The sequence below is a fragment of the Spea bombifrons genome, chromosome 2 (assembly GCF_027358695.1).
Source record: "Spea bombifrons isolate aSpeBom1 chromosome 2, aSpeBom1.2.pri, whole genome shotgun sequence".
In the NCBI taxonomy this organism is placed as follows: Eukaryota; Metazoa; Chordata; class Amphibia; order Anura; family Pelobatidae; genus Spea; species Spea bombifrons.
In genome coordinates this window covers 28,525,021-28,548,255 of record NC_071088.1, presented here as the reverse complement: position 1 = coordinate 28,548,255, position 23,235 = coordinate 28,525,021, and the positions used below count along the sequence as shown (strand labels likewise).

The 23,235-nt window shown below is 38.2% G+C and overlaps 1 protein-coding gene across 1 annotated transcript in view; it reads right to left on the bottom strand.

Moving 5' to 3' along the window:
- The window catches only part of ADGRG2 (adhesion G protein-coupled receptor G2), a 54,534-nt gene that overhangs the window by 21,089 nt on the left and 10,210 nt on the right, over window positions 1-23,235 (bottom strand). Inside the window, exons 2-9 of the mRNA XM_053455872.1 lie at window positions 21,759-21,877; window positions 17,812-18,408; window positions 9,325-9,363; window positions 8,961-9,020; window positions 8,013-8,051; window positions 7,659-7,718; window positions 1,772-1,861; window positions 258-317 (exon numbers count right to left, since the gene is read on the bottom strand). Of these exons, the coding sequence (XP_053311847.1) occupies window positions 258-317; window positions 1,772-1,861; window positions 7,659-7,718; window positions 8,013-8,051; window positions 8,961-9,020; window positions 9,325-9,363; window positions 17,812-18,408; window positions 21,759-21,876 (1,063 nt within the window). The 5' untranslated portion in view covers window position 21,877. The remainder of the gene's footprint in view (window positions 1-257; window positions 318-1,771; window positions 1,862-7,658; window positions 7,719-8,012; window positions 8,052-8,960; window positions 9,021-9,324; window positions 9,364-17,811; window positions 18,409-21,758; window positions 21,878-23,235) is intronic.

Genomic DNA, 23,235 nt, shown 5'->3' with positions numbered 1-23,235 from the left:
GTCTTGAGACCTGATGTCCAAACAATACTATTATACGAGGTCCTAAGACCTCACCCTCCTAAACCTCATTGGCACAGATGGTTTAAAGACTTCTACACACTGAATGTGAGCAGGGGGGTAATTAGAGTTAGTGTTCCTCAGTCCGTATTTTTGTGACTTAACTCATAACCTTCAACAGGTCTTTGCCATACTGTACAAATAGTGAATTGGTGTCCCCCTCCAGGAGTAAGTTAGTACAAACAAAGTCATATAAATACCTTTTGTACTCTTGCTTGGTAGTGATGTACTAGATACTGTATCTGAACTACTGTTCACCCCTGGAAAAAAATATTTATTAGTTGTTTGGGCAAACATAACAATTGAAGTCACAAAGCTGTGTTCTCCGGCCCATACGTTTTAATTTAAATCATCATGACATCAGTAGATAAAGAGGGCTTGATTTGAGAGTCCTAAAACTAGATGTAAAAAATTGCTCTCTAAAATCATATTCAATAGTAAGCGATATGTAATAGTGTACCAGTAAGTGATTCAACTCACAGCACTCAGACTCATGTGCACATTTACAGCGCATAATTAAATCACAATTAGAGTGCATATGTTTTTCAATTAAAAATCAAAAGACCATGTGAGCGGTTAAGAAGCAAAACCCTTGGAAGTTGAGTAAGGTTAAAGATGTTGGAAGAAAAAAAGTATAAAACATAACTTCATATTTCCTATGAACAATAAAAAATAGAGCCTAAGGCACTAAGGAAGATTAGGGGTAATAGCCATGTTGCAAATGTGTCCACAAACAATTGTATCAAAAAAGAATATGTTGCAGGTGGGCAAACCGTAACTTTAGTTACAAACAAGAGTTCCAGGGATTAAAGGATACGGTGTCTGCCAAGTGAAAGATTACGGTGGATGTTACTCACATCTTTCACTTCTGGAACAATTAAGCAGTTACTGAGGGCATTTAGCTTCCCAAAATAGACCATGGCTAATGTGCAATGCAGATGGGCAACAATATGTCCTTGGGATATTACATACAGATTGTTGGAAGTCAGATTCTGCAGAAATTTACATTCAGTAGTTGTGAATCCACGTATGCCGTAAGTCGTAAAGTTTAAAAGTGTAATCAATAATTGTTCATCAAAGTACAGAGCAACCGAAATAAAGGTTTATCAATATATAAAGAGGTATTCTTGGACTTGTTTGCTATTTTTTGTAGTATTTAACAAGAGCTTTGTGGCTATACCTAAATCACACGATAATGTTCTGATCACGAATCAAATTGAAATAGTATCTAGATTTGTTCCACACCCTATGTGGAAAAACTATAACAAATCAACACAGTAAAATCTCTTTAAAAAAACGTATTGTAATCCTGGCACACATTTAATTTAACCTGGCAAGTTAAACTGGTTTTAAACTCCTCTGTGCATGTGTTTTGTGTCTGTATTACCATTCTAAGGTGGGTAAAATTAGTAAAAAAATTAGTAAAACAGTTTCTAAACGTTCTCAAGGGTATGTTAGAAGATCTCATGGGTGCAGACTTCTAATATCTTGCATATTGGTTTATTTGCAAACTTGTGTGTCTATATGGTACCTACTGATTTATATTATCCATTGGAATTAATTGTGATTTATACTATTTATTGGCATTAATTGTGACAAATACACTTTATTGGCATTATAGGAGTGCTGACCTTTTTGTTTTTGTGTATAGCATAGCATACCTTCACCAAAAAGAACATCTATTGACCTAAGTTTTAGTAAAACATATACTTACAATTGGCTGTACTTTCAACAGAAGGTGTACTAGAAGTTGTGCTAATAGCAGGAGTACTGTTGCTTGGAAAATTATTGATCAGGGTTTCTGCTAAAATAAAGGTAATTGCAAGTATTATGGTAATTCCAATAATAAAAAAAGAAACAAAAAACAGATATTTGGCGTTACATTTTTAACTTTAGTAAAAGTAAAAAGTTACTAGCACGGGTACTGCTGATTGTACTATTTCTGGTTGGGATCCAAGCTAAAAAAAGGCAATTCAATTATTATTATAAGGTGAAAAAACAAAACAAACAAATATAATAGTTATTGTGTTACATTTGAGTTCTATAGATATTAAAGAAAAATTATAACCAAATGGAACCATGGAACTTTGTAATTAAGACTTTTTATTGCAGTCACATCTCTGGGGCAGGTGCCAAGTAACGAGGTGTATTTACTATATACTGAAAATATACACACAGTATTGCAAAAAAGTGTTTGCCTATTTCCTTCCCAATTTCTTCTACTTTTGCATACTTATTGAAATCTGATACACCCAGGCATAATTACTGCCACCACTGTTGAGTCTAAACATCAATTAAATAGAATCTGCCTTGGAAAGCAAAGTAGACTAAAGGTCTCAAAACATCATATGATGCAAACTAAAGAAATTCAAAAACAGGGCTTTGGGACTCCACAGTGAGAGATCTCTACAAATGGAGAAAAAAGTGGTGAACCTTTCCAGCAGTGGCTAGCCTATCAAAATTCCTTCAAGAGCGCATTGACAATTCATCCAAGTGGTCACAAAAGAACCCAGACTAAAATGTAAAGAATTGCAGGCCTCACTTGCCTCAGTTCAGGTCAGTGTTCACAATAATGCAAAAAATGGCATTCATGGGAGAGTTGCAGGGCGAAAGCTACAGCTGACCAAGAAGAATACAAAGGCTCATCTCATATTTGCCAAAAAAACTTCTTCTGACTTCTGAGACTTTTGGTCCACAAAAAGGTAATTGTACCAACAGTTAACCACGGTGGTGGTAGTGTGATAGCCTGGGACTGATTTGCAGCTTCAGGACCTGGGTGATCATGATTGATGGATACATGACCGCCCATCAGTTTGTGACCTCAAGCTCAAGTGCAGTTGGGTTATGCAATAGGACAATGATCAAAAGTACACAAGAAAACCCACCTGTGAATGGCTCAAGAGAAATAATATGAAGGTTTTGGATTGGCCTAGTCTAGGTCCTGACTTGAAACTGATTGGGACGCTGTGGCATGACCTTAAAAAGTCAGTTCATGTTTGAACAACCCTCCAGTGTGGCTGAATTAAAAACAATTCTGCCAAGAAGAGTGGGGCAAATTTCCTCCACACTAATGTAAAAGACTCATTGCAGATGTTGTCGCCGAGGGTGGCACAACCAATTATTAGGTTTACTTCCCTACATGGGTGGTATAGGTTTTTATTAACTCTTTACCTTCAATAAATGAAATGATCATTAAGCTGCATTTTGCATTAACTTACATTGTCTTAGTGAGAGTGGGAAAGAGTGAGAGGAATTTATCAGACGCAGAGTCTCACTCTCACTCTTATAACAAACCACGTATAGACCCAAAAGTAAACCTCATGCGGGTTCCCTGCCCCATTTCCGAGCTATTTGACACAGCCAGACCCTACGATAGCAGATGAATGAATACAGACACACCTACAGGAGACCACTGCTGCCAAAATGGATGCAGTACCAAAGATCTGAGGGTCACTATATTAATGCGGAATTTCCAGACACAGAGAAAAAGGAAGATCTGAAAATATAAACTCCTGGTAAAATTTGACACCCCATCAGGCACACGCTCTTCACTGTTCCTCCCTCGAGAGGCCATGTGCACAAAAAAATAAGACAAAAGGAGCAGCGGAGGAAGAAAGAAGATGCAAGATACGGTCTATGGAGAAGGTGAAGAGACATTCAAAGAGTGGGTGAGAGTGCGTGAGTGTGAAAGAACTAACAAAATGTAAAAAAAAAAATAATTCAGAGCTCTTTTCTTCATTTTCATTTATTTCTTTGGGGATCCCTCCTCATTTTCGGAGATTCCTATGAATTCAGTAAATTGGCAAATTTTGTTAAAATTTAAATTTTTACAAGTCTGAATGAACAAGAATTAGTTTATCAGGGAGCATTAGGATTGTGACCATACCTACTAAAGAATGAACCCTTGATATCCCATTGAAAACAATGTTAATGAAAGCTAAATAAATACATGACTTGACAATTTAATTGACAGTTGATAATTCACATAGTGCTTCATCATACATCAAGGACCATGAGATGGATTAATACCTAATGTTACAGGAAATTGTTTTGGTTTTAAAATAATTTTCTAAATCTATTTTCTGTCATTTTTTATGTCATTATATTTCCTTTTTCGCAAAAGTAGACATGCCTTGGTAATGCCTACATATTACGATATAGTTCCACACATGTAAGATTAAAAAAATCAAATGTAATGATTTTACCTGTAGGTCTGTTAAAAATGGAATTTGAAAAAGAAGGTGGACCTATTGCAAATAAAGCACATTTTAAGGGCACATTTAAAGCAGTTTCTTAGACTCAGAAGTAAGGGAAATATGCTAAAATAGGCTTATCCAACTGTGGCCCTCAAAATAGTGCTGACAAGGCTAGAGAAAAGATTATTTGCTCCAAATTGATCTGACTTGTAGACTACATGTGGTCAGTATGATTGTTTATAGGCAGCTAGATATCCCTGTTGTCACTCTTTGGTTAACACCACTATATTGTTTTCAAAGGTGAACCAAATTATGGTTTTTGAGCCATCTTGGAAAACGTCTCCTTGGGCTGAACATACCCAGCCCCCCCCTGGGAGCTCTCAATCTGTTGTTGGAGTACAATAATTCCCATAGCCCTCTGTTAGCCGATAAAAGTAAGACAAAGTCCAGCAATAGGTAAGGGCTGCATTTGGATAGCCATCTACTAAGGTGTGAGAAATGTCACGAACTACAGTTACTACATGCTAACGTACACTTTTTAATAAAATATTTGCTTATACTTCTAGCATATAAGAGGCACAATGAGAGGGAAGAAGTAAAAATGTTAGTGCCACCACCATCTTCATACGCCTCTTACCAACTATGCCTCACACATAAGATATTTACCCCTAAATAATAAAAAAAAAACTAGCTAAATATGTGGGAAATGCCTAAAGACTCGACCAAAAAGGAGCAACAAGATTTAAAATGAATCCCCTCTTTTGTGTCGCTTATGACTCATAAAAACATCCTAGAACACTAAGCCATACCTCCCAAGTGTTTTTTTTTTTTGAAGAACAGTCCTTCTTTTGGCCCTCAACCCCCTTTTCCTTTTTCCTCCCTTGAAGCCCATCTGTTCTATTTTCTCAATACTGTTGCTGGGTATGAGTGTATCCTAGTATTCTACAACCTTAAACATTACGATAATGCGAATAAGAACAGCAGAAAATGTGTTTATAAATGAACTTGTGTAAATCGAATACATTATTCTTCTTCTAAACACGTTACTCAGTTACATAAATACCTTAAGGTCTTGGTAAAGCCCCACCACCTAGTTACACTAACCACATCCCCAAAAACAGGTGTCCATCTCTCAAATGTTGGGAGGCATGCAAGGCACTAGAGCAAAACCATTCCAATTAATAATTATCGCACTGCCAACTAATAAATCCCATCTTTACCAACAGCTGCAAGTATTAATTTCATCAGCTTACATGTTTCTTGGGTAGTTATATTCCCTTTACCCATAACAGTGGACAGTTTGTATAACTAAATTCGGTCCTTACAAATTCAGACACTTAAAGGGGGCTACTAGTTGAAATCATGATACCAAATGAGCGACAGGGGAGGGCCACTGAAACGTGTTTGGGAGTTTTAACTGCAGTTCCATATAAAGTGACCATGGTGAATGAAATGCATCATTTACACACTGACTGCATCCTTTTTGTGCTCCCTATATGTACATCTCTGGATAGTGTCCTTTGCACATTTTGCCTGTGAACACTATATTACTGTGCTACTCTGTGGATTTATCCCCCAGGCTACCTCCCTTTATAATTGAGGATATTGATATGGTGATTCTAAAATCTGAGTATAGTAGGCATCTGCATTTTAAGTGGGCTTTCAGTTTTTTGCGTATAAAGTTGATCTCCCCCCAATAGCCCTCCTGTTCTGCTAGCATTCCATGCTTATAGTTGTAGATTTGTATAGTGGTTGGCGGTCTAATGTTTTTCTGTTGGAATCACTACCAAGAGTAGCTGCCACTTAGAGCTGATTATTGAAGTTGGTACCTAGCATCAGAGTAGTTCTCAAGCTGGATATTTTGTCATTTTAATCATACAGTTACATTTTTTTAAATTCTTACTTTTGCAGTTGGGCTTTCAAAAGTATGGGGAGTATGTCTATTGTAATGTTATAAAATATAACAAAACCTCCTTTAAGCACGAATCACTTTAGACGTACATTTGCTTTAAATATGTTAAAGGGTTACATTTGTGCACCCCTATTACCCCCCATGTACAGAAAATGGTCATTATTATTATATCTGTGATTGGAGATGGGGGAGCGTGACTGCAAGTGTTCTTTGCTTCTAGCAAAGGTTTCATATTAGGTTTCACGTTAGACTGCTGCGCTCCCTGGTGGCAGTCTGGGGTACTGTTTCTATTCTGGTCACCTAGTGCTGCAGTTGTCAATAAGCAGTAGGTTAAGCTCACCATTCTCTGCGGAAAACTTTACAATTATATAAGAAGTCACACACACTTATACATATATATATATATAAAGTCCAAAAATAGTTACCGGCACTCCAGGGACTTTGCAAATGACCACACAAACAACTTCGGTTTTTAAGTCAACGTTTCAGTCTTGTTTATTACAGACTTTCATCAGGTCATGTCCTGATGAAAGTCTGTAATAAACAAGACTGAAACGTTGACTTAAAAACCGAAGTTGTTTGTGTGGTCATTTGCAAAGTCCCTGGAGTGCCAGTAACTATTTTTGGACTTTATATTATTTACTGCTGCAGTTATTTGGCACCGGGCAGAAATTTGGCATTTGGAGTGCAATTGATAATTTTGGACTTATATATATATATATATATATATACACTATATATACACTATATATACACTATATATACACTATATATACACTATATATACACAGAGTCTGCTTAAAGTAAAAGTACTCCAAGCTGGTATTGTTCTTTAGCTTGAGCAATGTGACCCTATTCCCATGCTTGTGGTGAACCCACCTATACAATATATGAAGATTTTGAGTTATGACACATACATACAGTATATACATACATACATACATGGGAACTCTAAATCAGTGTTTCTCAACCTTTTTCAAACCACATACCCAATTTCATCAACAAAGTTTTCATACAAAATGTAGCCTTAGTAACCCCCACTCTTACTGTTTCCTATCAAATACCATTAACTTAAGGAAAACTGTACCATAAGGGGTGCATGTGTCAAAGACGGAGAAACCTGCATTCTTTTGGATCAACAGCAAGAAATAAACAAATATGGGAAAGGTTGGACTTGATGGGCGCATGTCTTTTTTCAGCCTATCTAACTATGGAACTATGTAAATGACCCTGAGATCTATTAAAGTATATTTAAAAGCACATAACACTGTTCACTAACCAATAGATTGTGTTACTGGAGTAAGCATCCTAACACTGGAAATCAACTACAAACAGTCCCCATGTATGAACATATATATATATATATATATATATATAGCATATTTATATACTACAAATTAATGCTATACAAATTAGATTTGGAATCCCTCACCCTTAAGGCATGCAAAGATCATACAATTATTTCAAAATAAACAACTCAATTAATGAATTACCATTTCTAAAGGATCCCCCCAGATTCAAGCTAGCAGCAGCATCCAGTGGAATTTCCAGAGCTTTTCACAAGAATAAAAAAAGAAAAACATAATATAATAATGTCTACTATGTGGCAATTTACTTACAGAAGCTACTATATCTTAAGAAGGGTCTCTACTATACTGTGCATTCTTGGTATTGCTTGGCTGCTTCAAGCGTACCCTTTAGTGTACGATAAGCGTGACTGTCAGGCTAACTTACAAACCAAACAGTATCATGTTTGTATGTTTGCATCTCATCATCAATAATAAAAAATTACAACACAATGTAAAACTGGATGGAACTTGGAGTGTAGCTTGGGATTGTCATCTTACCAGGAGTCGTGATCGGAGCTGAAGATGCAAATGGTTTTGCTGCAAACATTGTAAAGTAAAATTAGTTAATGTTTCAAAGTTTACTCAAGTGTAGTAAGTAAATAGTCAATTTCACGAGAGAGCATACATTTTCCTGTTATTTTTTTTTCAAGGCTCACCATTAACAGTACAGAAACAATCTTAGCACTTACAGCCACTGATGACCTTCGCATTTGAGGGATCACAGTGCATTATGCCCTAAGGACAGGTTTTAGGATTGAGCCTTGCTGGGACCCATCCATGATTGGCAGGCTAGCCTTCTAAACAGGCTAACAAGCCAACAAATAAAAATGACAGAATCAGGTGGCTTTATAGCAGAATGTTTTATATTGAGACACTATTAACCAATTTAATATACAGTCTGCAGCATCTGATTTGTAAATAGTTCAACCTTTAGTTTCATTCCTGTAAAAATAATTTCTAAGTTAAGCACACAGAGTTGTCAGAGCATTAAAAGAAGGTACTACTTCACATAAAACGAATAAGCATCCCTGCAGACACGGTAGCTTAGAAACATAGAATTTGAAGGCAGATAAGAATCATATGGGCCATCTAGTCTCAGTGGTGTCTTTAGGTTTTCTGCTGCCCTAGGACTGACTTAACTCATGTGCCCCCTAGTCTTAATTTTCCCGTCAAGATCCCACCTATTTCACCCTCACTCTTTTGTCTTTTGGTTCCACCCCTCCCCTTAGGCTCCACATCTTCCTCTTTGTATAATAAGTGTGGATACCGAGTACTTACTTGTATCTTTTGTAGTTCTCAGATATGATCATATATATATACCGTATATATAGTATATTTATACAACACAAATTAATGCTATACAAATTAGATTTGGAACCCCTCACCCTTAAGGCATGCAAAAATCATAAAATTATTTCAAAATAAACACCTCAATTAATGAATTACCATTTCTAAAGGATCTCTTCCGAATCAACCTAGCAGCATCAGCCAACAGAATTTCCTGAGCTTTTCACAAGAATAAAAGAAGAAAAATAAAATATAATAATGTCTACTATGTGGCAATTTACTTACAGAAGCTACTATATCTTAAGAATGATCTCTACTATACTGTGCATTCTTGGTATTGCTTGGCTGCTTCAAGTGTATCCTTTAGTGTTTGATAAGTGTGACTGTCAGGCTAACTTAAAAAACCAAACAGGATCATGTTCGTACGTTTGCATCTCATCAGCCATAAAAACAAATTACAACACAATGTAAAACTTGATCGGAGCTGAGTGTAGATTGTAGAGTGTAGCGATTGTCATCTTACCAGGAGTCGTGATCGGAGCTGAAGATGTATCTTTCTTTGCTGCAAACATTGTAAAGTAAAATTAGTTCATGTTTCCACGTTAACTCAAGTGTAGTAAATCATCAATTTCACAAGAGGGCATCATTTCCCTGTTATTTATTTTTCAAGTCTCACCATAAACAGTACAGAAACAATCTTAGCAATTACAGCCACTGATGATCACAGTGCAGTTTGCCCTAAGGACAGGTTTTAGGATTGAGCCTTGCTGGGACCCATCCATGAGTGACAGACTAGCCTTCTAAACAGGCTAACAAGCCAGTAATTAAAAAATGACAGATTCAGCTGGTTTTAGAGAAGAATGTTTATATTGAGACACTATTAACCAATTTAATACACCAACAGTCTGCAGCATCTGATTTATAAATATTTCAACCTTTAGTTTCATTCCTGTAAACATAATTTTTTTATCAGAGCATTAAAAGAAAGGAACTACTTCACATTCCTCCTTTGGTCTCACTCTTTTGTCTTTTGGTCCCACCCCTCCTCTTAGGCTCCACCTCTTCCTCTTTGTATAATAAACGTGGATACGGAGTACTTTTTGTAGTATATTTTGTAGTTTTGTGCGTCATTTCAAATGTTTTATCTATTATTTTAAGAGATAATACTCTTCAATTAAAATAAGGCACATATCGCACATGCTCAAATTGGTTGAATGAACACGTGGTCAGTCCATGATGTGAGCATGATTTGTGTAACAGCAACCACTGTTACTGTACATTCACACACACCATTTGCACCAGACATACAGTGCCATCTTGGTGCCCAACCAGCTTAACAGTGCCATATTTGTCCTCAAACAGCTTCCCAGGCTGAGACCTTAATCAGTTCTTGTTCTCGGCTTAGATTCAGGATAGTATTATGCCAGTCACCTGCTTGCTTCCTTCTGCTGGGCAGGAAAGCCCGCATGCATTATGTTATTCTAACATTATGCCGAGAAAAAAACGGGTTAGAGGTTTCAGAGTAGGCAGAAAAACATTCGGACTGGATTGGCCAAACAGTTCTTTGCCACCATAAAACCATTTTGACTTTTCTTAATAATATAAGGGTTCAGTTTCCCAATATTGTCAATTTTGAAGCTGCAGTTCCAACTCCATAATATGACCATAAGTAAGACTAGCAACTAGAAACATTTACAATGTTACCTAAAAACGTGTTTTCTACCTTTTTCAAAATAATTTGATTAGATAAAATAGGTATTTTTTAAATACAGTATCTGTTTAAACTAGCAGCATCCTATTGTTATGATGAATTAAAAGAGATGTGACAGAATGGTCAGATTAGGTAGGGTCAATCCGTGCTTTATCATCAGCAACAGAAGACATAGGACAGGAGCAGTAGCTTAGATCACAAATTAAAAACAGCGGAGCTGGAAAAAGCAAAAACACAAAATACACATTAAGCAAATATTCATGTTAATGAACTAGATTACCAATACATAGAAGCAGACTAAGGACAACCGATCAGTGCCTAACACAAAGTCAGCTCTGTGCATCATCATCCTATACTGCGGCTAATTGTGGTGATTTCCACATTAGAAGAAAACATTACGGCAATTCAGTACCAGTTTAGGAGCCTTCAGGGCACATGTTTTTGTTCTCCTATAACACATACACATAAACTATATCATCTTACCAGTGCCTCATACTATGTATAAGCTCTAGTAGGGTTATGTGACATTGTTGAGCGTCTGCCTTCTGGATACCGATTGCCAGACTGCTATTTAATCTGTCAATGGTACAATGATAGATTATCCACTAAATCCCCAGTTCTCACAAATATGTTATTACATGACTATGCTATGAGCCTCCAAAGGTTCCAGTTTGATAAAAATCCATACCTTTTAATATAAAAATGAGCATACACATTGTTCAGGTTAAAAAAATGTCATAATTTCCTAATATGGCATCAAACTCTCATCGTTATTTATTATTTGTTATCATTTGACATTTGAAAACAGTTTTAGCAAATACTGCTGCAAGCCCTACCATCACAAGCAAGCTAATTTTAGTTATTGGTACACATTGTACACGCAAGTATTAGAAACAAAGTACTTTTATTTTTTCAACTTTGTGCCAACAAGTAACTATTTTAATAATTATAGATATGTATTATGGGAACATTTTAAAAAGGTAGGTGTTCTCAAATACAGTCAAGTATCATGAATTGTTTCTACGGCAGCTTATATGACTTAAATGTTGCCAGATGCAGATCTTAACAAAGACCAATAGAGTAAACTGGAAATGGCAAGTGAAATCAGCTTTTCTAGATCTCTGCATTTTCCATGTGAGTCATAACATCTTTGAATATCCTGAGTTTCCATTTCAAGGCTCTTTCTGATGTTGCCTGCCTGGTGCTCCCTCTCCTGTCTAACAAAGCAACCTTTGGAGCCTGTACAGATCCGCACAGTGCCCAACGCGGTAACCGAGTGGTCCCAGAAGAGGTGGACCAAACCAAAAATCACAACAGTGAACTAATATTTGCACAACTTCTGGCTTTTACTTGTTGGTTGCCGTGTTTCTGCCAGGAAATTGCATCCTCCACATGATTATGATTATTTAATGTTTCCATAGTTTTCCTTTAGTACACAGCGCTTTAAAGATTAAATATAAAGACAATGCAAACTATAGGGAAGGTAGGCAAAAAAGAATCCCAGCTGTAACAGGACCTTGCCTGTATTAGAATGTAGAATTGATCTATGTATAAATAATAACAGCACTATATAGAGTTACATTTAACAAGTTTCTCAATCTTAGAAGTCTAATTGTGTCTGTCATTGAGATGTTCATCTCAATATCTTCAGGCACATCAAAGTATATTTTGTATCTTGGGTTTTGCAGTTACTGATCTGAAACTATTATGATCACCCCAATTCACATGGAGTTGGAGTAGAGACTGGTCATTTCAATTATTGCCCCACATTCCAATGCACACAGGGTAGATGAAGCGTTAGGCAGCTACCTGGCTTATTATGTTTGGGAAAGGGGGGATTCACCTGTCAGCTCCTTTGTGGTAATTGGGGACTGCCATTACATTATTTTCACATTTATTTACTTATTTTACTGATATTTTTTCAATTGGACATCAATCAGGGGTCTGTTATAGTCCTAATGTGGACACTACAAAATATGACCACACATCTTCCACATATGTACTGTGAACTCGCTAAAAATGTTGTTCAACATATTCTTGTGATTATAAAAGTCCATAGTCATTTATAGTATAAATGGCTAGGCTAGCCGAAATGTAGCAGAGGGCAAACATTAAAAAAGAGTCAGAACTAGTACAAGATTGTGGATCTAGTGTGTCAAGCCAAGTTCTCTAGTGTTTCTGGAAGAATGCGGTGAAGACCTATTCCCAGAGCCCCCGGGTTGAGCATGTACTGGTAGTGGCCTGTACTACTCTTCCTAGCATCAAGCCAGGCTGAATCAGGTATCTGGCTTTGGTCCAGTTCAAACTCACACTGGCTGCACCAAGTTGTATTTTGCAGTAGATGTCAGTGCAGAACATGTACAAAGTTACTGAGGTTATATAATGTTCTGATGATATACACATTTTCAGACTTTGGCACAAGAATAGCATTTATAAATCTATCAGAGCACTAATTGTTTTCCCTATTAGGAATAAAACGTTATTCCAAGACGCACAGTAGACCACTCTGCACCAGAATATGTTTAAATAAATATTGGAACAGTGTGTTCTGCGTGGTCTGAGTTTATTTAAATTCATATTTCTCCTTATTCAAGTATAGAGGTTCACAATTTTTTTGTATTATTTCTGTTGGAAAACAAGTTCAAAGGCAAACCCTATTCACACTTGCTCGGCCGCTAACTCCACATGTAAATTTCCTCCACGCATGTCTGCTGGTAACTTTCTGGGGCAAATAGATTAGGCTCCCAGTGCACCCCCTTTTCAATGAGCTGGTTAAAAAACAGTTACTCTATGAAGGCGTGTGCCTAGGTGATACAGCCACCATAACAATTATCTGGCAACACATGCCATATGCTGGCACTAGGCAAAGAGGCGGTACAATGTAATAAGATGTAACAGCTCTGAGCACCTCTTGCCGCTTTGTGATTGTTCTGCGGCTGTGGGTATGAATGCTAAATTGGATATTGTTGTCACAAACTTTGATATCCGTCCAGAAAAAGCTACAATATACTCAAAGAATGAAATTAAAAATCTTGGTCCTCATTTAACCTAGTGGTACCCACATCAGTATGCCTTGGCTTCTGTCACAGATCTAAAATATAGTGGTCACCTAAAAACACTGGCCTATATTGTTAAAACATGAATATTGTAGAAAACAAACATCCTTTTTGGCCAGTAGTATAGCAAAGGTAGTAGATGTAATTATATCCGATGGTTCTAGTTTCTATGAGCAGTTTTATGCCAAATAGTAGAGGGTCAGGTTATGGGGACAAAGGCAAGGAGCATTCTTTTAGGTCAAATGCCAGAATATCAGCTCATGGGAATACATTGTTATGGTCATAGTTTGGGACTTCTGGTACTGATGGCAGCTGTAAACTCAGCTCTGGATAGGACCATGGCCACCTCAGAGCAAAAGGTCTAAATAAATTAGTTAAGCAAGGAATCATACTAGCGACTACAACTTAAATGACTATTGGACTCTACCAATGGATGGTATCTCACTGTCTCTCTCCTTTCTCATTATTATCTACCCTATTTCTCCCTGCCTCTTACTTTCGTATTTCTCCTTTTTCTTCTTTAAGTCCTGCGGTGAGAGCACAAGGTCGGTTTCTTCAGACCGCTGCTTCTGTGCTCCCTCGTGGAGCACAGAAGCATTAATCACTAGCACACATTGTACTGAAGCACTAAAGAAGAGGTTTGGGTCAGCTAGGAGATCCACCCGATACACGCGACTGCCGATTTCCCAGGACATGTGTCACGACACTGAAAGTATCTGGACAGCTCCCAGGAAAAACAGGACAGTTGGCAACTACCCCTATGGGCACCATACTCAAGAAACATTGATATAAACAAGTTAGAAATATGCAGTTATGATGTTACACATTTTATAATCATCTCCCTGCAGTTTGGACATAATCAAGATTCCAATGAGCCATAAATCAAAGGTGTAACCTCCGTTCAGTAAAACAGGTTAACTCTGCTTGGTTTAGCAGGTCCATACTTTAAAAAAAACAAACCTCTTACATCTCAGTGCAGTTCTAGTTAATAAGGAGTGTAAAACCAGGAAACTATTTGGCTGATTTGGAAACCTAGTGTGTTCTTTATAAACCTCTACATGGTTCAGGTTATTTTAAGTTTGCGTATGTACGTAGACATGTTCAAAGAAAGCACAAGGTTTCAATTTGTTTGCAGCTTGTTTAATGGCAAAATTAGGGTTTGTTTTTCCCCGTCATGCAGCTGGAAACATATTCCTCCAAGCTCTGATGTCACCCCACGTTAGGTGGCTAGAATTTGTAGAGCTGTGGAAATTACATTTCAACAGACAAACGATTCTTTTTCTCTTCGCTCTGAAATATAAACGGAGTACAAAACCACTAACTTAATATAATCACAGAACTCTACCGAACTGTAAATATGATTATTTTCTTTTTAAACCTTTGAAGTGACTTTGTCTATTTGTCTCGTTGGACAGCACGATTTTGTTTTTCAGTCACAGTTGATTTTTATAATGCAGGCTGAAGATTAAAACCAGGATTTTGAGCATTTTATGAAAATCAAAATGCTTTTGTACCTGGACACCAAGATGCGTGTCAGCTAAAGCCATGTATAAATAGCCACATCATATAAGCATTCTGCACATCTAGCTGTATCAGTGCCAGCGTTGTACCATTAAAATGCACGTATCCAGTTACAACTGTATTTAAATAATAACATTACTTTTATACATCCTTTTCCATTCTACTTGCAAGCTTTATAGAATTCTCTATGTCAGCTTCACTTCAATCAACTCACCCGCGTACAAGCTGTCTTCTCCTGCTGTCTTAATTCCCCCCTCAACCACCAAACAAATTGTAAGCTTGGAAGAACAGGGCACTCTTCTCCTTCTGTACCAGTCTGCTTTAATATGTGTTATGATGTCATTTTTATTGTAAAAGTGTTACAGAATCTGCTAGTACTACATACATAGATGTAATGTTATATTGTTTTGTATTTTATTGCATAACACAATCTACTTCTTCACAGAAAGCCCCTGCAGCACATGGCCAGCGGCTGGATACGCGCAGCTGCACGCTTTGCGAGCATAAAAAATGTAGTGTGCAGCTGCACATTTCCAGTCGTTGGCTGCACTTCCGTCATCAAGCTGAAGTTGGCCTTAAAGTCACAGGGCCACCTTGTCATTGGCTATCCGGCCATATATTAGACACATTGAAATTGTTATTTACAACAAACCAAACCATACTAAATGCTTTAGCATTGCGTAATGGGTTGCCAACCAGAAACCAGACCAAGATGGCTAAATATGAGAACATGGTGATCTAGGAAGCTTGTGCACGAATACAAAATGTTTACCATATAAACTAATGTATAAAAAGCCACTTGCGGTGCAAAGTGGCGGTATCACCATAGCAACCAATAGAACTTTCCTACAGTCCATTCAACTTTTTTCACTTTGCAAATATATATCACTAACATATTAGTGGTTTGTATTATGGGGATACTACAGACAGGTAAATGATATACCATTTAATGCACATAATGGATATTTAAATTATGTTTTTCCCATGCAAAAATGGGGAGGTAATTTAGAATCCCTCTATGCATTTGACTATCTACCCGGCCCCCAGTTGCTTGCTTGCTTGCCCAAATGCATGCACGCTACACTTACCACCAGCCAGAGCTAACAGGACCCCCTGCTTTTTTATTTACCTGAGAGCATTCCAATAATTTTCAGAACTTCCATCAAAATACCAATTCTTTGACCTTAAAGCGTCTCCATCAGAAACAACACAGGCCTTTTTTCATGAAACAGGCCGTTTCTGCTGAATCACTGGAATTTCAATGGATGTTGTTGTCTTAAAAATTCATATTCTTTTCTAGTGATTCTAGTTTCGAGATCTAAGAAGCCAATTGACGATCGATTAATGCACATGATGTGTTTGTGATTCTTTTACTGTGAACACACCAACCAGCTAAGGTTAGTAGCAAATTCTTATTTTGTGTTTCTGTCGAAGCCCTTTGTTACATTTCATTTGATACATGACAATTACCTTCATACAACGGAAAGAATACCAGATATGCTCAATTGAGAGCAGGTGACAACTTAGCTAATTTGCTTTAAGATTAGGCTCTTACTCATTTCTCCGACATAAAAGAAATATCCTGTCAACCACGGAATCAATTCCCAAATATTGTGCAACTCTTTTCATAACTAAAGTTACAACAAACCCAGGTGTAGCTTTTTGCAGGTAGAGGGTGGAGTTGCCTGACATTTTGAGGACCCAATACTTTTTGTTGCCCTCCTTTAGAGCCCACCATGTGTCATAAATAGGATCAACCACACACTATATCGTTTAACACACCCCGTCTATTAATGTATAGTAGTTGCATTACTCTCCCTTTACAAAATTCTACCCATAATCCACATTTCTTACCCGCCTACCAAATATTTTCATTGATGTTCTTACACACATATATTTTTTTACATATTGCTGACCAGCCCAGATATAACTAATTGGTTCCCTTCCATGAGTCTATACATTCCACATATTACAGGGCAACATATGTGTCCTAGAAAACATAGCCAATGTGGTCACCCTACTCTAGAATGATTTTTAAAGCAAAAACAAAACCAGAAACAAAAGCCACGTTCTGAAGCATAAATAGCTGGGTACTAATTAAGCGCTAAGTTAGTTGGTAATACTGGCAATAAATAGCCATTTTTATTACGGCCTACTGGTGCGCCAAGAAGCGCGGAGGTGCCCCTTGTGCTTGGGAGGTCTCCTGTGAACAGCTAGTATATTTTTGGTGATAAAGCCACTTTTAGAAAAGTTTAACTACAATGTCCTTATATTATTTATCTATCTATTGTCATTTTTATTTTATCCTAAAAGATTAAGTCCCGGCAGGCTTCCATACATTGTAGATTGTGTTCTGTGTAAAACACAGCTACTTTTAGTTTAATGATATGGACAAGCAGAAGCAAGGTTCATTCCTCAAACTTGATGTCTAGGCATTCATGCACCTGATCAGTAGTCTCAAAGCTTATATTTTCCAGAAAGACTTCAACAAGTACGATAAGTAAGAAAACAGTTTTTGCATCACTATTTTCACTGAAAGAAGACCATCAGTAAAGTAAACACATATGATTTAAGATATTTTAACCTTAGTCCCCCTTTAAGAAGCACAGGAATGCTTTTCCCAAAAACGTATGCAGTACAAAGGAACATGATGATACCACATAATCTCCAATGGATTGATTTTTACAGCTAGAAGCAACTGCGAAAAGAAAATATCACTTACCACAATGCAAGGTGGAATCCTGTATTACGGTAGATCCCGTATAAATCCAGTCGCTCATGTTCCACTGAATAACAGTACCGTCTATGCATTTTTGGAGTAATTTTTCATCTGCTGAATTCCACATCCTAAACATGTACATCTCTCCAACCAAGCCAGGAAACGAGGCAGAGCTTATTTCTTCCGTGTAGAGACAACCAAGGTATAAGATTCCTCCACCGTTAAATTTATAGTCATTTCCAATATTTTGTCTATTTTTCAATAACCCGTCAAGATAAAAGCTCATTTCTTTTTTGCCATCCCATATGATGCATGTTTCATGCCAGGTATTCACTTTAAGTGTCTCATAAACAGTTATCTGTTTGCCAAACATCCATAATTGCATAACACTGCTGTCACCGAAGAGGCCGACTTCATAACCATTTATTTTGGACGTAGGCAACTTGTAAGCAAATGCAGTCCAGGGAAGAGGGGATGCGAGTTTTATGTAGGTACACACTGTGAACTGCGATAGATCCGGGACAGAGATGTTTAAGCGCATGGTTTCTGTGCATGGCTTCTTGAATACCGCTTTGTACTCTCCAAAATAAGCAGTTTGAGCTGGAAATGAAATAAGGACATACATGTCACAGATGACAATACAAAGTATGCAAAAACATGTTATCTTTAAACATTTTTACCATTAGAAGGCAAGAGGATGTCAAGACATGACACACGCATACATAAAACTAAACACAAAAATAGTCTACTTTTAAATGGCCGCTGTGGCTGTCAGGATATTTGGCTCATTTTTCAGCTTTATCAGACTGACTATGACCCACATTTTATTTTGACATCTAAATTTAAGGGCATGGGCTACTGTTGAGCCAATGCACCATCACAGCTTTCATCATAAACTAAATTTCTTAGTTAAAACTACCTATAACAAGTTTTTGTTGGTCAATCGGTTAATTTGATTTGGAGATACCTAGTTTAAAAGTTAACCTCACCTTGCGTTTAAAAATGTCAAACGTTATGCTCCCCCATACATTCCTTCCCTGGTCTTTCTTTCTATACCCCATCCCCTTTAGAGTGTTAGCTTGCCAGCTGAGCCCTCTTTATCCAATATATTGGTTTGTCTTAGTCAACTTTAGCTTTGTCATACCATTTGAATTTATGCAATGTAAGAAGCCCTGCATAATTTGTTGACGCTATATAAATAAAGGATAATAATAATATCATTGGCAGAAAATACTAGATGAGTTTAGAGACAAGAATACTTGATGTGTTTTACACCAGAAAAGGCACCATAGGCATCCTGTTTAGTCAAATGATATTATCCTTCTTCAGAATTTACAGAATTACCGTATTGGCTCGAATATAGTCCGCACTTTTTTCCCCCACTTTAAGTCTTTAAAGTGGGGGTGCGGCCTACATTCGGGGTCTAGCGCCCGACGCCCGGGACATGCAGTCCCGGGCGCCGGGCAGGCAGCGGGGTTAGGATACAGATCCCCCGCAGCGGTGCAGGGGACCTGCATCCCACTCCCCGATACGCTCAGACAGCCTCCCCTGCCAGCACTTCCCACGGGGGGGTGTCGGCACGGGAGGTTGTCTAAGCGCATCGTGCGGACCTCCGCACGATGCGTTTTACCTCTGCCCCCCCCCGGACTTACCGGAGCAGACTCCCGGGTGTCTTGCGGGACCGGCGGGGGACATCTACGCAATACGCGTATATAACTTCCGGTGCCGGAAGTTGTATTGCGTAGATGTCCCCCGCCGGGCCCCGCAAGACACCCGGGAGTCTGCTCCGGTAAGTCCGGGGGGGGGCAGAGGAGGACAGTGGTAGCATATCTCGGGGAGGGAGGACAGTGGTAGCGTATCTCGGGGAGGGAGGACAGTGGTAGCATATCTCGGGGAGGGAGGACAGTGGCAGCGTATCTCGGGGAGGGAGGACAGTGGTAGCGTATCTCGGGGAGGGAGGGCAGTGGCAGCATATCTCGGGGGGGGGAACAGAGGTGGCAGCATGTTTTTTTGGTGCTTTTTTAAAGAAACAAACTTTTTCTTTAAAAAAGCATCAAACTTTTAGGGTGCGGCCTATATACGGGGGCGGCCTATATCCGAGCCAATACGGTATATATCCAAAGTTATATGGTACTGTGCAAAAGTTTCAAGCATGTGTGAAAAAATGTAAAGTAAGAATGCTTTCAGAGATTACGCGACCATGCTGTACAAGTGCCGGAGATGTAAGCTGTGGGCCCTTAGCAAGCAAAGAGAGCAGATTTAAAAAGGGCAGACAGATAGAAAGCTGCGGGTGAAGTAATAGGATGCAAGGGGGAGTATGTATGTATGGGAAAACATTGAACAGGCAGACTGGGGGCACCGACAAGTTGTTTGGTGGCAAAGACAAGCTATTTGGTGACAAAAGATGGCACAGACAAGATGTTTGGTGGCAAAAATGGCACAGACAAGTTGTTTGGGGACACTGACAGGCTTTTTTGGGGACAGAGATGGTACAAGCAGGCTTTTTTAGGGTACTGACAAGCTGTTTGATGACAATGATTGCAGAGAGCAGTTGTTTGGGGACAAAGATGGTCCAGACAAGCTGTTTTGGGGGCAAAGGTGGCACATGTTGCTTGTGAAGTCGGGGGGGGGCCAGATAATTTTTGCGCTGCCTCTCTGTGGTTTCTAATTACGCCCCTAATTTAATATGTAGGTAAAAACTCTAAGGTTAACTGAATAATTGATATCTCCATTTCCAGTAGCTTACCAAGTATTCATATGAGTTGTCTATGGCCTGTCTAACAACTCACTCAATACTACAAAAAACTGGGAATCACAATTTACAGCCTTTGCCATAGGACAGGTCCCACACCTAGCTATGACAAATACGGGCAAGTTACAGGGGATATGATTTTCACATTAGTAAAGTCACAATAAGAGCCAAGTGAAAATAAGAGGGTTAAACTGGGCGACCTTGTTAAACAAGTATTACGAAACAGAAAATTCAAACATCTCCCGAGTGCTTGATCTAAATGTAATTTTCTTTACGTCAGCGTTGCTGTTTAGAAAACAGTAACCACAACTCTGCACACCTCTGTACTCTGTACAATTATGCGCACGTTTAAAAAAAAAAAAAAAGATCAAAAGGGTACACGATGAAAGAGGTGCATTCCAGTCAAGTCAGGTTTCTACTTATTGACATTTAGTTGAAGATTTTTTTATGTGCTCCGATTTCTCAAACATATGGAACTGTCATTGACGTCTCTCTCATACTCAGAAAATATGTCAGGTACTTTCACAGCTGGATGAATAAAGATTGGCTTTATCTGTTAAAAGGTTGAGAGAAGGGCTGTCCAAAGTGCAAGAAGATATTGATTGTGTAAAGAACCACACCTTATAGCTTTAAATAGTACTTGAAAGAATTTAAGAAGCCATACCAGATTAAGGTGTAAAGCAGGGTTGGGCAAGTGCTCTCCCCTCCTGCTTCAAATGGGACACTGTGGCCCAAGAACAACTTGGAAGGCAGTTCAAACAAAGTCCAGCAGTGCCTTTTGTGGGACATACTATTCAATACTCAATTTCATTGTGTTGATAAATTCTCCTGGACTAACCTCCTGGGCAAATTATAAGTTTTTCGTGGCATATCAATTTTAACCCCTTAATGACAAAGCCTGTACATGTACGGGCTCAAAATGCATTGTTTTCAATGCCCATTGTCCTTAAGGGGTTAAATTATTTTTACTACCGCAGAAAAACTTTTTTAGTTGTATGTGTATATATATATATATATATATATATATATATTTATATACACAGAGGGAATTATTACAACACTTCTCCGACTAAATACACAACATTACTACATATAACTGTTTTATTCCCCACCATGCACTTTGCTCCATCCTCTATAACAAATGACTCACCAGCGGCATTGTGTAAAAATCCTTATCCAAGCAGTTTCAACGTCTTACCTATTTGCGGAATGGCCAGAAGACACAGTAAGAAGCATAGTTGCTGCGTAGTCCTTATTTGCTTGGGAAAATGCCTTATATTTCCTGTTCTAAAAGGTTGCTGATCACTGAAAACCATCCTGCAAAATAAATAAATAAATAAAAATACATTTGAGTTCCACAAAGTCAAACCTTTTCACTTTTTAGAATGAACGAAAAGCTATTTCAATGCATGCAATGTTCTTTTTATAAACTGGTTTGCGGTTTTTCCTAGTTGAAAGTCATATCTGGAAAGGATTACTAATTAAGTTCTGCTGGATTAAACAAAAAAAAAACTTGAGTCATGGTGATCTCCAAATTTCCACTTAACTTTACATAGATTAGAATGTTTTTTTTTGTAAAAAATGAGGAAACTAAAGTTAAAAAAAACTAAAGTCTTAAAAAAAAAAAATACCCATACATATACACACACCCTCTTCACTTACTAACCTTTAGCCACTCATTTCTGCCTCCTGCTTTGCTAACCCCCCCCCACAACCACAAAATGTCCACCCTTCTGCCTCCAGAAATGCCTTATACCCCTATATGCCACTCTGGCATATAGGGGGTTAAAAGCCATATCATGGGACAGAGTTGAATATCGGGGGGTATAAGGCATTTCTGGAGGCAGAGTGGCATACAGGGGGTTAAATCCATTTCTAGAGGCAGAGTGGCATATAGGGGGTTAAAAGGCATTAATAGAGGCAGAGTGGCATATAGGGGGTTAAAAGAAATATCATGGGGCACTCTGCCGCATGGTGCGTGCACGCCGGCCCCTTTAATTGCATTAGGTGCCGGCGGCCGGAGGAGGCGGCTTTCAATCCCGCTCGCAGCTGGGAAATTTCCCGGTAGGCCAGTCCAGCCCTGCAATCAACCCCTGTACAGTAAGCTGCAACCAGACAAAGGAGGAGCCAACAACCTCACCTATGTGCAAGCAGGGAAAAGATAAATGTTTGCGTGCAAAGCTAGTCCCAGGCTTAAATAATACAAATCTGTAAATGGATCAGCCTCCAGCAGATGTGGTAGATCGTAATACAGTGAAATAATTTAAACATAATGTTATCCTAAATCTAAGATGAGACCACATCAGGAAAAATGGGGAGACAGAAAATCTGCAGCCATCCATCTAGTTTGTAAAATCCTCTAAAACCCTGGCTGTAATGTTGAAGCCAAGTGCTTCATCTAGAACACAACATAGAATTTGCATCTAAATAAGACATGTTTACAAAATACTGATCAAAATATGCCTTTGTTTAAACTTTGTATTGTTTACTAAAGCCAAATCACTCATAAAGTATTATCATAGAGTTCATTTAATATCTATAAGTGATTTGGCTTTGTGCCCTTTTTACACCACAATGTCTGTCAGGAAAAATACCTGGAAATGGTGGGCATAGTATTAAAACAACAGTTTTCAGTGAAGAGGAAATGTCATTGAAAAAAAGAAAATATCTATATT